Here is a 15,783-nt window from a genome sequence, read left to right on the forward strand (position 1 = left end):
CCTGGCACTGTGAGGCAGCAGTGCTAACCACTGTACCACCGTGCCGCCCTTAAAGCTTGATTTTAAAGGGGTAACTTTTTAGGAACATGTTAAAAGAGGAAGGTGGAGTGTTTTAGGGAAGCAATTCCAGAGCTTGGGTCAAGGCATTTGAAAGCAGGACCACTGATTAAGGTTAGGCAGAAATTGATTACGTTCACTGTTATACAGCTTGAAAGGAGAAAATACAAATAAAGGGAAAGATTTGGAGGGAAGGGGGCTACGAGAATCATTTTCTTGTGCTGATTATGGGGCAGCTTATGAAAGGCTGGGGCCTGTTAGAGTAGTGGATTGTTGCGGGCTCACAAAGACAAAATCCAATTCAGAACAGAGAACAAGAGAAACCAGTTTACACAGAGTTGTGAGGCTGTGAAATTCACCTCCTTGGCGGTTGAAACACAATCTGTGTTAGTCGTCAAGATTGGACAGGCGGGTGAAAGAAAATGCGATGAAAAGATGTGTTCACAGGTGTGGTCTTCTGTTGCATCTTTGTATTTCTCCATTATGCCTTGACGTGATAAAATTGGGTTGGTTGAGTTATTATTGTGTTGTAGTGGTGGATGCACTCGCGTGTGATATTACCTGGGACTCCTTGCTCATGTTAAACCTGTTTGTGAGCAGAATAAAGACTATACCACACATCTCTGAACAGAGATTAATCCATAGAGTTTTACAGCACAAAGAGAGGCACTTTGGCCCATCGTCTGTTCCTGCCATCCAACACCTATCTATTCTAATCCCATTTTCCAGCACTTGGTCCATTGCCTTGTATGCTATGGCGTTTCAAGTGCTCATCAAAGTGCTTCTTAAATGTCGTGAGGGTTCCTGCCTCTACCACCTGAGTTCCAGATTCCCACCACACTCCAGGTGAAAATGTTGTTCCTGAAATCCCCTGTAAATCTCCTGTCTCTTACCTCACCAGACTGATTCCTGGAATGGCGGGACTGACAAGTCGGTTAGGATTATATTCGCTGGAGTTCGGAAGAATGACGGGGGGATCTCATAGAAGCCTATAAAATTCTAACAGAACTAGACAGGGTAGATGCAGGAAGGATGTTCCCGATGGTGGTGGTGTCCAGAACCAGGGCTTATGGTCTAAGGATACGGGGTAAACCTTTTAGGACTGAGATGAGGAGAAATTTCTTCACCCAGAGAGTGGTACGCTTGTGGAATTCACTACTACAGAAAGCAGTTGAGGCCAAAGCATTGAATGTTTCAAGAAAGAGTTGGATAAAGCACTTGGGGCTAAAGGAATCAAGGGATATGGGGGAGGCGGGATCAGGCTCCCCCCATCAGGCATTAACTTATCTCTCCTGAGATGCTGCCAGACTGGCTGTGTCTGTCCAGCACATCCTGTAGACACTTGGTATCATGCTGATGAATCTGCACAGCGCTCTTTCCAAGGCCAATAAATCCTGAGGGCAGTGCCCAGATTCCACACAGCACTGCAGGGCTTTGTGTAGCTGTGGCAAAACTCTCTCCTTTATACTGTGGCTATAAAAGTCTAACAAGTCATCAGCCTTCAGACCAAATCAATTGCCCGAGTGAGTTGGATGATCAGCCATGATCATAATGAATGGCGGAGTAGGCTTGGAGGGCCGAATGGCCTCCTCCTCCTATTTTCTATATTTCTATGTTTACATCTATGCCCCCCCGCCACCCCCTGATTAGCAACCTTGGGAGTAGGTAAAATAGACTATTAACTTGCAAGCAAGTTAACTTTAACTCCGTTTCAGCCCAGAACAAGTTTTTAATATTGTACTTGTGTAGCACAGTGCCTCATTTAAGGTACTCCCATTTATGAATCCGTATTTTGCAGTTCCAATGGAAGATCCCACCAGGGATATGGCTGAATACATGGAAACCAGTCGGGATGACATCTGGGATAAGATTCCGTCCAACAAGCAAGTCACCTTTCTGGTGTATCGTGAAGGGGACCAGTTGAATTTTTTTCGAGTTGTAGATCGGGGGGACGGCACTTTAACACCACTCTCCGAGTCCTTGAGGTATGTTAGTTAACAAAACAGAACTGGGCTGCAATGTCATATCACTGAATTCAACAAGCGTGTGTCGTGTGTAATATTTAATAAGAATTTTGTGAGTGGTGTGCATTAATTTGAAGAAATTTGGTCGTAACCAGGCAGTGAATTGATTAGATTTGATTTATTATTGCCTCATGTATTGGAATACAGTGAAAGGTATTGTTGTGCGCTATACAAGTAAAGCATACCGTTCATAGCGTACATAGGAGAGAAGGAAAGGAGAGGGTGCAGAATATAGTGTGACACTCATAGCTAGGATGTAGAGAAAGGTCACCTTAATATAAGGTAGACCCGTTCAAAGGTTTGATGGCAGCAGGGAAGAAGCTGTCCTTGAGTCAGTTGGTACGTGATCTCAGACTTTTGTATCTTTTTCCCGACGGAAGAAATTGGAAGAGGGTATGCCTAGAGTGTGTGGGGTCCTTGATTGGCTGCTTTTCCGAGGCAGCGGGAAGTATGGACAGAGTCAGTGGATGGGAGGTTGGTTTGTGTGACGGACTGGGCTGCGTTCACAATCTTTAGTCAGAGCAGGAGCCATACCAAGCTGTGATACAACCAGAAAGAATGCTTTCTAGGGTGCACCTGAGAAAGTTGGTGAGCTTTCTTAACTACAGCGTCAGAGTAGAGGGGGTTGTTTGTGATCTGGACACCTAAAAACCTGAAGCTCTCGACCATTTCCACTTCATCCCCGTTGATGTAGACAGGGGCATGTCCTCCACTACACTTACTGAAGTCGATGACTATCTCATTCGTTTTGCTGACATTGAGGGGGAGATTATTGTCGTTGCACCAGTTCACCAGATTCTCTATCTCTGGTTTCCTTGGAGATACGGGGTTATGAATATTGAATGTTTTTTTTGGGAGAGGCAAGGTTATAAATACGTCATGCTTTTAAAAAATTATCTTTGGTATGTGGGTGACAGTTGTAAGTCAGTATTTATTGACCAAGTCTGGCACTGGATTCGTGCGTAGGGGGTCACCTTTGCATGAGTAAACCAGTTAGATTTTTCTGACAGTCCAAAATGTTCATTTCCTGATGCGAAGCTATTCCCTTTCCACATGTGAGATTTGAATATAAGAATCTTAAGGTTGCACACTCAGTACTGTGTCGGATTTAATCGACCTTTCCTGTACGGCCGGAATGGGTGTGAAAAGACTTGTGTGATTTGTTTTCTGTGTCTGCTGCAGGTTTGTTTAAAAAAAACAATGTTTTATTTTCTGATTTAAGTGGAGGTTCAGTGTTCAACCTTTGTGCAGACGATGAAGATGAATCAGAGGAATCTCCGTCGGGGCAGCAGATACTGGAGAATTCAATTACCATGAACAAGATGAAGCAGCTGAAAGCAAAGATGGAAAATATGAATCTTAGTAAGAAGGTATTGTTGAAACACTTGCCTCTCCATCTCCTTTCCACCTGCTGCCCCTAATTCAGCAAAAACCAATCTGTTATTCGAGCTTTCTTACCCTTTCTGAAATATCATAGTTTTTGATCATTGTGTCTACCTCTTTTTATGATTTGAATAGACGCCTGAGGTTAGACTAGGGCAGCACGGTGGCACAGTGGTTAGCACTGCTGCCTCTCAGCGCCAGGGAACCGGGTTCAATTCCAGTCTCGGATGACTGTCTGTGCGGAGTCTGCACGTTCGCCCCGTGTCTGCGTGGATTTCCTCCGGGTGCTCCGGTTTCCTCCCACACTCCAAAGATCATAGAATCCCTACAGTGCAGAAGGAGGCCATTCGGCCCCTCAAGTCTGCACCGACCACAATCCCAGCCAGGCCCTATCCCCATAACCTCGTGTATTTACCCTAGCTAGCCCCCCCGTCACTAAGGGGCAATGAGCATGGCCAATCCACCTAACTCCCACATCTTGGGACTGTGGGAGGAAACCGGAGCACCCGGAGGAAATCCATGCAGACACGGGGCGAATGTGCAAACTCCACACAGACAGTAACCCAAAACTGGAATTGAACCCGGGTCCCTGGCACTGTGAGGTACCAGTGCTAACCACTGTGCACCGTGCAGGTTAGGTGGATTGGCTATGCTAAATTGCCCATTAGTGTCCAAAGATGTGTAGGTTAGGTGGATTTGTCAAGCTAAATTGCCCCTAGAAGATACAGAAGCAGATAATGGTGGACTTGCTAAAAGATTGCGTAAATATTAACTTCTCCAGCTTTCGATATGGAACAGTGATGTTACAAATGACCATTTCGAGAATAAAATGTCAAAACAGCAGCTGAAGGGTTATAACTGAGTTTAATTGGCCACCACCTTCTGTCAATGTGCATTTGTCTCCTGAACCTATTGACTTCTTCCTGAAAGTTGCCATTCCCAAGCATCCAGTCTTCATGTGTGAACTTAGAGTGTGAGTGCTGGCTGTACCCCTGCAGTATTGCAGCTGGTCGCCATCGGGTATATACACACGGCACTTTCAGAGCAGTGTACAGGAGTGTGAATGTGCTATTTTCCACTCCTTGCCTCCAGGGCACCAAAGACCATCCTAAAGGCTATCCGATTTAATTCTTGGACATCATACTGAAGAGTGGTACCCAGGAGGGTTGCACCCAGCGAGTGGCCACGGTTTCTGTTTCTCACTTGTTGCAAAATTCTGATGTTTATTGGAGTTGAAAAGTTCTGATGGAATGGAGAGAGAGAGTTGTCTCCAGGATAGGATTAGTCTAGCGAGTAAACCTCAACCTGAACATCTCTCCATCCCATTTTGTAGTGCTTAATAAGAGAGTTTAGAGCAAGAGTGTATCTGGTAAATGCAGAAATGGTCACTTGATTCATTTAGATCTATTCTCACTCTATAAGTAAAAGAATATTCACTCCTGACTTTCTTCTGTGACACAGACCATTGGAGATATCAAGCATCCCATGAAATTCAGATGGCACATGTTCTGATGATGCTGAGCATTCAGCAACTATCACCCTGGTTGCTTATACCACGAGTCTGCCAGACTTTTCTCCAATCCAAACCTTCATGAAGTTTCTAAATCTGTTAAATAAAATACAATATTTGGCTCAGACATTTCAAGATCACCGACATTACAAAGGTGTGCGGGTTAGGTTGATTGGCCATACTGAATTGGCCCTAGTGAAAGGGGATTAAACTCAGTTATAACCCTTCAGCTGCTGTTTTGACATTTTATTCTCGAAATGGTCATTTGTAACATCACTGTTCCAAAAGCTGGAGAAGTTAATATTTACGCAATCTTTTAGCAAGTCCACCATTATCTGCTTCTGTATCTTCTCTCATTTCCTTTATACCTGCTTCTATTTCCTGATTATAGACCCCCCCCCAACTCCTTACTCTTCGAGCACCTTTTCCCACCCCTCAGTATTTTTTGTTTTGTGATGCCAATAAATGTGTGGGGTTATGGGGATAGGGCCTGGGTGGGATTGTGGTTGGTGCAGACTTGATGGGCCGAATGGCCTCCTTCTGCACTGTCGAGATTCTATGATTCTACTGTGACCCATGGTGCTGACATGTTAAAAATGACTGAGTATAACTTGGCTGCACTATTTAAATGTCTTAAGTAAAAGTTTTGTATTTACTGTGACAGTCCAGTGTTTCCGCAAGATATAAAACATGGCTTTTGGCTCAAATTTCACAGACACAGAACAGAGACAAACTCTGCACTTCTCCCTCAAAAGGACGCCTCAATCTCATCACTTTGTTTTAAACAAAAAGTGTCTTTGGCTGTTTCCATGTGATTGCTTTATGTATCCCTTAAAAGTTGATTCTCTAACTTTAGTAAAGCACTGCACAGGCCCTCCTTTTGCCTGAGGGCCTTTGCTCTGCTGTCTTCCCAAGGTCAAGATTGATCAGTGAGATTTTCCATCGCACTTGTTGTCCCGCAGAATTTTTTCTTTATCCTTTCATGGGATGGGGGCGTCAGTGGCAAGGCCAGCATTTATTACCCATCCCTAATTGCCCTTGAACTCGAAGGCTTGCTGGACCATATCAGACGCTACCTAAGAGCCGGCCACGTTGCTGTGGGCCTGGAAGTGCATGTAGGCCGGACTAGGTAATGTTGGCAGATTTCCTTCTCTAAACAACATTGGTGAACCAGATGGGTTTTTACGACAATTGGTGATAGTTTCATGGTCACCAGTTGTTATTACTAGAATTTGAATTCCAGGGTTTGAATTGTATTACCAGAACATTAGCCTGGGCCTCTGGATTGCTAGACCAGGGCCTTTACCCAGTGGTACAGTGGTTAGCACTGCTGCCATGGACCCAGATTCGATTCCCGTCTGTGCGGAGTCTGCACGTTCTCCCCGTGTCTGTGTGGGTTTCCTTCAGTTTCCTCCCACGGTCTGAAAGACGTGCTGGTTAGGTGCATTGGCAATGCTAAATTCTCCCTCAGTGTACCTGGACAGGCGCCGGAGTGTGCCAACTGGGGAATTTTCACAGTAACTCCATTGCAGTGTTAATGTAAACCTACTTGTGGCACAAATAAATAAATTTTAAAACTTTCAACTTGCCACGACACCACAGCATGCACCAGTTTAATGCCCCCTCACTCCTTGCGCTCACCACCACTCTTGGTACATGTTGGCCAGTGCATGAGTGAGTTCCTCAATGTGGAGAGAAAATGAAATGTAGTTAGTAAGCAGAGAATGAGAAAAGGGAAGGGGATGAGTTTGTGTTAATGGCTGGGGCAGATAAGCTGGGAGGAAGCGGACAAAGAGATTTGGCAAGAGAGAGAGAGATGAGAAAGAAGGAAATAAATTAATGAGTCAGAGAATAGGAGATGTAGCTGATGAAAGTGTACATGGAGTGGAAATCTTAAAGATGGAGTAGAAAGTGGAGGATCGAGTTGGGGCGGCTGCCTCACAGCACCAGGGACCCGGGTTCAATTCCGGTCTCGGGTCACTGTCTGTGTGGAGTCTGCACGTTCTCCCCGTGTCTGTGTGAGTTTCCTCCGGGTGCTCCGGTTTCCTCCCACAGTCCAAAGATGTGTTGATTGGCCATGCTAAATTGACCTTAGTGTCAGGGGCATTAGCAGGGTAAATACGTGGAATTACGGGGATAGGGCCTGGGTGGGATTGTGATCGGTGCAGACTCGATGGGCCGAATGGCCTCCTCCTGCACTGTAGGGATTCTATGGATTCTGTGAAGCATCTCAGGACAGACCTGAAAAAGCAGCTATAATTAGGTTTGGAAATATCCACGAGTAATTCTATAGAAGATCAGCTAGTATTCACTAGAAAAATCCGGATTAAATCCTTTTTTCCCTGTACTTTATTTTTAGTAAATCTTCCCCAGTGTGCCTTCCATTTGGAAGCTTTGGACAAAAATCTCTCAAGTTGAACTGACAAGAAGGTGAACAGGAAGGCAAACCTTCCACCGCTTTATCCAATATTGTCATTATAGTGGCAAATGAAAGTTTCTAGATATTTATAATCCAACTGGTGAGGTTGAAATGTGAATTGAAAGCATGCATTTTTAGCAAAGAATTTCATAGAATCCTTACAGTGCAGAAGGAGGCCATTCAGCCCATTGAGTCTGCACCAACCACAATCCCACCCAGGCCCTATCCCCAGAACCCCATGCATTTACCCCTGACACTAGGGTCAATTTAGCATGGCCAATCCACCTAACCTGCACATCTTTGGAGTGTGGGAGGAAACCCACGCAGACACGGGGAGAATGTGCAGACTCCGCACATACAAATTGTTTCTAATTTAATTCTCCAGGGGGTTGGGGGGTTATGTTTTTCAGTAGTTGTGTCTAACTTTTTATTTGTTAATCTTTCCACAAAGCCCAAGAAGATTGCCAAGGTGAAGCCGAGGCCTCCAGTGGCACCCAGACCTACCAGCAGCTCAGTCACCGCAGCTCGTCATCGCCTCTTCCGGGTTCTCCCTCACAGTGGGCAGTCTCTCAATCATTCACTGTGTCTACCTCCTGTTGGTGATCCAACGCTTTCGTACCATAATGTACTGAGCTCCAATTTTGCTTCTGGCGTTAGCTTGGCTCCGTCCTCTTCGAACAGCTTCCTGCTGAAGGATGACGAGAATGCCGACTTGACCCCTCTGCTCCAGAGTGCGGTGCCCACGCCGGGCATGGTTCTTCAGGGAGAAATGAGAAACTCCCGGCAACAGAACATGCTCCCGCCTCTTATTTCTCAGGACTTCAGGGAAGCTCCGACTATTTGCACAGATTTTGTAAGCGATTGTGTGGCAGGTGGCTCGCGGCTGAAGTCCCCCGTTACGGAAGCCAGCCTCGGTGAAGAGAGAAGGGTAGCTGATGATGCTGCAAGTGTCCTTGCCTTGTCTGTCGATGCCGACCGAGCGGAGGAGGCCAACCTACTGAGCGAAATAGGACTTAACACTTCACTGTATGAACAGACCAAGATGGAAGCTAAGCTGGCAGAGAGGGATGCTGTGGAACCAAATGTGATCAGACCAGCGTTCCCAAACATGCTGGGCTACATCCCAATGGAATCTGAAAAATCTAATCTTGCTGAGTTGAAGAAGGAAAAGGTTGCGTCGCCGCCTCGATACCGTGACCCGGCCTCGCATAGTTCTTTAATTGCCCTCCCAACTCAAAGACCCTCGAAGATGTTTGACATAAATAGCCTGAGACCCCCCGCCGCACAGCAGTTGCTGCACACAGCCCCCCCGGACAGTGGCGCTTTCCCCAGTGTTTCACTGTCCAAGGCAGGCCGGTTCCGAGGACTCAAGGTCGATTCCCCCGGGAAGAAGGCGGATATAATTTTGAAAACGGAAGTGGCCGAGATGGCAAATAAAGCAGCCCGGGAGCCCGTGGGCTCACCGAAAGACATTGGAATGCTTGCTTCGCTGGCCCGAAGCACATCCCGGGACAGCGTACAAAGTAACTGTGCGGCGAACAGGCAGCGGACGTCTGGTATTGCACTACCTGCTAATGTTCAAAACTTTCACGAAGAGATTTTTCGAAGCATTCCCTCACCAGATCGAGTTTCAAATACATTTGTTGTAAGTGAATTCTACCACTTTTCTGGCAATCAGTTTAAGGAAACCGTACAATCTAGCCTGAGTGGCTCTCCCAAATTTGCATATGAGAAAGCCTGAACTGTAACCTGGGAGACTCGGCGCACTGAGAGTTTACTGTTTACCTCATGCCCGTTATACAGTGTCCACACTACTTCGTCAAATGACAAATTATACTTTGGCCGCCCGTGGTAAACTTTAACTCATAGGGTGGAAATTTCCCATCCCTGATTCCCGTGGCGGACGGGACACGGACCACGCAAAGGTCCATTGACCACGGGCGGGATTTTCCGACCCTGGGGCAAGCGCGGCCGGAAAATCCCACCCGTAGAGTTCCACTTTTGTCTTTGATTTGTGGTTTCCTGAACAGCTTGGGTGATGTGCTGTGTGAAGTTCATGATAACACTGTGTCAAGTATCTCCGCCTCTTAAATTTGTATATTAATAGTGCATGACCTATGTTCTGCAGGTGGCGACGATAAGGAGCGGCACGGTGGCACAGTGGTTAGCACTGCTGCCTCACAGCGCCAGGGACCCGGGTTCGATTCCCGGCTCGGGTCACTGTCTGTGCGGAGTCTGCACGTCCTCCCCGTGTCTGCGTGGGTTTCCTCCGCGTGCTCCAGTTTCCTCCCACACTCCAAAGATGCGCAGGTTAGGTTGATTGGCCATGTTAAAATTGCCCCTTCGTGTCCCGGGATGTATATGTTGAAGGGATTAGCAGGGTAAATATGTGGGGTTTTGGGGATAGGGCCTGGATGGGATTGTTGTTGATGGGCCAAATGGCCTCCTTCTGCACTGTGGGGATTCTGTATGAAAAGATTTCACATCTTCCTCCGGCAATTATCATTTTTAAAATCGGTACAGTTTTGCTTTGATGAACTCTTTAACTCCGGGGTTTTTAATTGCTGGTGGATTTTACGGTGCTCTTGAATCGAATTTGCAGTTTTCTGTACCAAACTGCTTCCCGAATAAAAGGACCCGCGATTGTGTCCACTCTCGATTCTACATTGGCGATAGGAATCTTCAAAGCTGGAACTGTAGCTCTCGTTGTGAAGGGTTCTCTGATCTGTATAAAACACTGCCTTTGTAAGGTGATGAACAATTCAGTTACAGGGAGTTCACATCAGGGGGCCGAGTCTTGAACAGTCTGTCGAACTTGGGGCTTCCTCTGTCGTCCTTTGAGTCTGGTGAGATGTTGCTTTTAATCGGACAGGACTTTGTATTTCTCTCCCTGCGGTTCAGTGGAAAATGCTGCCCCCAGTGGAATATTATACCCGCGTTTCGTCACTTGTCAGATTGGTATCTGGGGCCCAGGGGCTCCGTTTGTTTATTCGTTCAGGGGATGTGAGTGTCGCTGGCTGGGCTTGCATTTATTGACCGTCCCTAATTATCCTTCTTCATAGTCATCGAATCATCATAGAATCCCGACAGGGCGGAAGGAGGTCATTCGGCCCATCAAGTTTGCACCGACTCTCCGACAGAACATTCTAGCCAGAGCCCCCCCCCCCCCCCCCCCCATTCCCCCAACCTCATGCATTTACCCCCCTAATCCCCCTAACCTGCGCATCTTTTGACATTATTGGGCAATTTAGCATGGCCAATCCACCCAACCCGCACATCTTTGGAGTGTGGGAGGAAACTGGAACACCCGGAGGAAACCCGCGGAGACACTGGGAGACCGTGCAAACTCCACACAGACTATCACTCGAGGCTGGAATAGAATCACTGGTCCCTGGCGCTGTGAGGCAACAGTGCTAACCACCGTGGCACCGTGTCTGCCACATTGCTGTGGCTCTGGAATCACATGTAGGCCAGACCGGGTAAGGACGGCAGATTTCCTTCCCTAAAGGACAGTCGTGAACCAGATGGGTTTTTACGACAGTCGACAATGACTTCATGCTTAGACTTTTAATTCCAGATTTTTAGATTAAATTCAAATTTTACTATCTGCCGTGGTAGGATTTGAACCCAGGTTCCTGGGTCTCTAGATTACTGATCCAGTGATATTACCACTACGCCACCATCTCCACTATCAGTCTCTGTGGCGCAAGTGGTCAGCGCGTTCGGCTGTTAACCGAAAGGTTGGTGGTTCGAGACCATCCAGGGATGGAGTTTTCTTCCCATCAGCATTCACGATCACACAGGGCCTGGGGTCCCTGGGTAACAAAAAACAAATTCTCAAGTGTTACCGGCTCTACTGTTATCCGGTGCTATGGGCACAATGGCACAGTGGTTAGCACTGCTGCCTCTCAGCGCCAGAGACTCGGTTCGATTCCTGGCTGGTCACTGTCTGTGTGGAGTCTGCACATTCTCCCCGTGTCTGCGTGGGTTTCCTCCGGGTGCTCTGGTTTCCTCCCACAGTCCAAAGATGTGAGGGTTAGGTTGATTGGCCATGCTAAATTGCCCCTAGTGTCAAGGGGATTAGCAGGGTAAATATGTGGGGTTACGGGAATAGGGCCCGGGTGGGATTGTGATCAGTGCAGACTTGAAGGGCTGAATGGCCTCCTTCTGCACTGTAGGGATTGTATGATTTCCCTTTTGAATCCACTTTGCTAAAAGAAGGTTCAAACCAAGGTTTGAAAGCAGAGTTGCAGCACCACTTGATGCCCAGACTAGCAACAGATCAAAGCCACTGACTGGTCTGGAACTTCAACAGGACGTGCCACGGTACGCATCTTCAGAAAACTTCTACTGTTGGAGTGTCAGGAACAAACACTGAGGCAGAGCTTCCAATCCAGGTGTCTGTAGCTGTAGAGTAATATTCCATTGCTTGGAGAAATTGAGGTGAAGACTCCTGAGTTCAGGATATCTCCGAACCTGGTGGGGAGGTAGGGAGCAGGAAAAAGTAGCGTTAGTTGTGGTTGGCTGAGAAGTTGGACTGAAGCTCATGGGTGAAAACAAAACTGTGATTGGTCACAGATTCCACAGTCATGAGGCCCCGAGGATGGAGATTGGTGATGCACTGGGTCTTGGTTTCAACATTGTGAGGATTTGAGAATGAGGAAGTTTATGTCGGAGAATAGATTTACAGATTTTTAAAAAGAGTTTCGGGATACTATTTACGTTGCTGGCCAAACCAGCATTCCTTGTCCTTCACTAATTGCCCCAGAGATGGTGGTGGTGAGCCTTGAAACACTGCTGTCCGTGTGGTGTAGGTACATCCCCAGTGCTGTTAGGGAGGGGAGGTGATGGCTCGTGGTATTATCACTAGACAATTAATCCAGAAACTCAGCTAACATTCTGGGGACCCGGTATCGAATCCCGCCACGGTGGATGGTGGAATTTGAATCCAAAAAAAAGCAATGTGGTTGACTCTGAACTGCCCTTTAAGGGCAACTAGGGATGGGCAATAAATGCTGGCCAGCCAGAGAGACCCAAGTCCCACAAAGGAATAAAAATAAGGGGGGGGTTTGGGGAATTTGACCCCGTGGCGATGAAGGAATAGTCACAAGTCAGGATGGCGTGTGACTTGGAGTTGGTGTAGGTGTTCCCTCAAGCCTGCTGCCTTTACTCTTCAGGTGGTAGAGGTCATAGGCTTGGGAGATGTTTTGGAAGGCTTATGAAGACCAAGACGGATTTAGTTCTCAGGACCTCTAATCTCAATGAAACAGCTACCAAACGTTGCTGAGGGGGATTGAGAGAGTGAAGAGAGAGGCTTTAAAAATTAAGATCACTAATCTGCCAGACCTCTTACCCAGGGTGAGGGAGATGTCGGCAGAGCTTGTCCACGTGTTAAATCTTGGGCAGGAACACGAGTGTTCTTGAGTTTTAAAAAAAACTAGGAAAACAAGGTTCTCAGACACAGTTTCAGTTTTGAAAATGTGGAATTCCTTATTCTGAGTGTATGGCAGATGGGCACCTAGAGTCTCAGTAGATGGTAGCTATTCATAAAATCCCTACAGTGCAGAAGGAGGCCATTCCGCCCATCGAGTCTGCACCGACCACAATCCCACCCAGGCCCCACTCCTGTAACCCCTCATATTTCCCCTGCAAATCCCCCTGACATTAGGATTGATTTCCCATGGCCAATCCACCTAACCAGCACAGCTTTGAACTGTGGGAGGAAACCGGAGCGCCCGGAGGAAACCCACGCAGACACGGGGAGAACGTGTAAACTCCACACAGACGGTGACCCAAGCCGGGAATCGAACCCGGGTCCCTGGCACTGTGAGGCAGCAGTGCTAACCCACTGTGCCACCCCGTTAGTTAACTCCTGTTTTCTTGTGTGGGGTGGTGAATGGGGGGGTACAGCAAAAGGGGCGTGGATAGGGTTGGGTAATGTGTTGGGTAGGTGGAAGCAGCAGTGTGGCAGAGGGGTCTAGCCTGTGACAGCACTTGAGGCAACACAGGCCATGGACAAGACTGTCAGAATGAACCTCATCGACCAGGACACAAATAGTAATGTAAAATTTAAAAGTATTTTGAGAGATACCACCCCCTCATGCTGTGAAATGAAACCACCTTGTGCGTCAGAAGCTTTGCATACACCTTGAATTATTTTGGAACAGTATGCCAACATGGGGGCGAACACATCAAACAAACCTGTTTCTCAGTCTTCACTTTCTCACACATTTGTGGAACTATTTTGTAGTTTCCAGTTTGTTTATCCTGTGCGGATATTGGAGTAAGTCCATTATACAATAGACAGAGTGATTTTTCAAACCTGGCTTGAAACCCGATATTTAGTGCAATTCCCTAGAAAGAGCCCTTTCTGCATTGGCGTGTCTGTGCTACTTTGACGTGTTAAGCTCCTAAATAGGTGGGATTGCTTGAAGATTTTCTTGAATAGAAGGCAGAATACACTAACACGAAAGCAAATTACTGCAGATGCTGGAATCTGAAACAAAAACAGAACATGCTGGAAAATCTCAGCAGGTCTGACAGCATTTTGTACTAGTGTCACAAGCAGGCTTACATTAACGCTGCAATGAAGTTACTGTGAAAATCCCCAAGTCGCCACACTTCAGGAACACCTGAGGGAGAATTTAGCACGGCCAATTCACCCAACCAGCACGTCTTTCGGACTGTGGGAGGAAACCGGAGCACCCGGAGGAAACCCACGCAGACACGGGGAGAATGTACAGAATCCGCACAGACAGTGACCCAAGCTGGGAATGGAACCCGGGTCCCTGGCGCTGTGAGGCAGCAGTGCTAACCCACTGTGCCACCTATTTGTGGGGAGAAAACGGAACCAAGGTAAACATTGGCTGTATTCTCTCTCCCCACAGATGCTGTCAGACCTGCTGAGATTTTCCAGCATTTTCTGTTTCTGTTGTGGTAAAATACGCTCTTGTTCAAAATTTATGTGGGCTTTTTAGGATTTGAATCCTGATCTTTGAGATTCTGTGGGGCGGGAAAGAGAGGAACTTTTGTTTTGCACAATCGAATCTTTCTAACTTGTGAAAGGTGCAAAAAATGTGGCAGCTCCGACTAAAAGCCAGATCAGCTAAACAGCTCCAAGAAAAATGTTGGGCGTGTGGATGATTAACCTTTGCTGATTGGAATAACTTGAGCAGTGTCCTGGGCCCATTGCGCACGGGGAAATGTTGTGAAAATCAGCGGAATTCTTCCACAGTTCGTCTTTCCAGTGTTTGTTCCTCTGCTGTGTCGTGTTCCGATAACTTTACTGCATTATTACTGCATGAACAATCCGATTTGTGGCAATGGAAGTTGTGAACCGTCGCAAACTGTTGCACAGTCTGCACTGCTCTGCTGTTAACCTGGTAACTCGGTGCAAGTTCCCCGAGAGTTTCTAGAAATTTCTGCAGGTGCCATTTTGAAGCAGTGTAAACTCCCCACAGAAAGTTAGAGCTCGTATTCAGTGGCGTAAGGAACCTTCTCGTGAGTAGGTTTACATTTCTGCGATGCCCCTCAACATCTGTGCCCCAGAAAGGGACAAAATCAAAGGTGCAGTCTCATTCGTAAGAGAGCGGTTTTTAAAATTTAAAAAAATGTTCTTATGTCCCTTCTTTCTTTCTCCCTAAATCTTTCCCTCCCTTTATAGCTCTTTCCCAAATGTGACTCTAATTCACTCTATGCTGGCACAGTGGGTTAGCACTGCTGCCTCACAGCGCCAGGGACCTGGGTTCAATTCCCGGCTTGGGTTGCTGTCTGTGTGGAGCTTGCACATTCTCCCCGTGTCTGCGTGGGTTTCCTCCGGGTGCTCCAGTTTCCTCCCACAGCCCGAAAGACGTGCCGGTTAAGTGCATTGGCCATGCTAAATTCTCCCTCAGTGTACCCGAACAGGCGCCGGAGTGTGGCGACTGGGGGATTTTCACAGTAACTTCATTGCAGTGTTAATGTAAGCCTACTTGTGATACTAATAAATAAACTTTAAAATTCTATTTCCTTCTCCATTGTTCCTCAGTTTCTTTCTTTTGCTCTTGAATTTTATTGGTTAAGGGTATAAACTCTTAGTCCATTTGCCTGCCATGGTCCCAGGCCTTACCTTCTCTATGCTGTTAGACGCTCGCACTTGTAGCAACTTGCAGCACGGAAAGCGCTCCGGACTGGAGGGTGAGCAGAGTAAGGTAACAGACGGGCCACACAATGAGATGCCCCACTCCAGCAAAGCCTGAGCCGGGGTAGTGCCAAACTTGGAAAGTCACAAAGGATAAGGAGGAAACATTTCTTTCCGGAGGAAAGCTGAGGAGAAAGGTGAATATTCCTATTTTTTTTCATGTTGAGTCAACGATTTTGGCATCTTCCTCCACAGATTTGACCATTTCTGG

General features: G+C 47.0%; 1 protein-coding gene and 1 non-coding gene across 5 annotated transcripts in view; both read left to right on the forward strand.

The window, feature by feature from the left end:
- zfand4 (zinc finger, AN1-type domain 4) overlaps positions 1–15,783 on the forward strand; it is a 53,050-nt gene that overhangs the window by 29,723 nt on the left and 7,544 nt on the right. For 2 of the 4 annotated variants that reach the window (XR_013495648.1, XR_013495649.1), the window contains exons 5-8: positions 1,856–2,042; positions 3,304–3,451; positions 7,845–9,038; positions 15,420–15,709. Coding sequence is in view for 2 of the 4 variants with exons in the window: in XM_078199706.1 (XP_078055832.1) it covers positions 1,856–2,042; positions 3,304–3,451; positions 7,845–9,038 (1,529 nt within the window). In the remaining 2 variants the exon portion in view is untranslated. The remainder of the gene's footprint in view (positions 1–1,855; positions 2,043–3,303; positions 3,452–7,844; positions 9,039–15,419; positions 15,710–15,783) is intronic. The other 2 variants (XM_078199706.1, XM_078199707.1) reach the window with 1 other exon arrangement.
- trnan-guu (transfer RNA asparagine (anticodon GUU)) lies at positions 11,088–11,161 on the forward strand. Its single transcript has one exon. It is a non-coding gene; the product is annotated as a tRNA-Asn (tRNA).

The sequence above is a fragment of the Mustelus asterias genome, chromosome 28 (genome assembly GCF_964213995.1).
Source record: "Mustelus asterias chromosome 28, sMusAst1.hap1.1, whole genome shotgun sequence".
NCBI classification, from domain to species: Eukaryota; Metazoa; Chordata; class Chondrichthyes; order Carcharhiniformes; family Triakidae; genus Mustelus; species Mustelus asterias.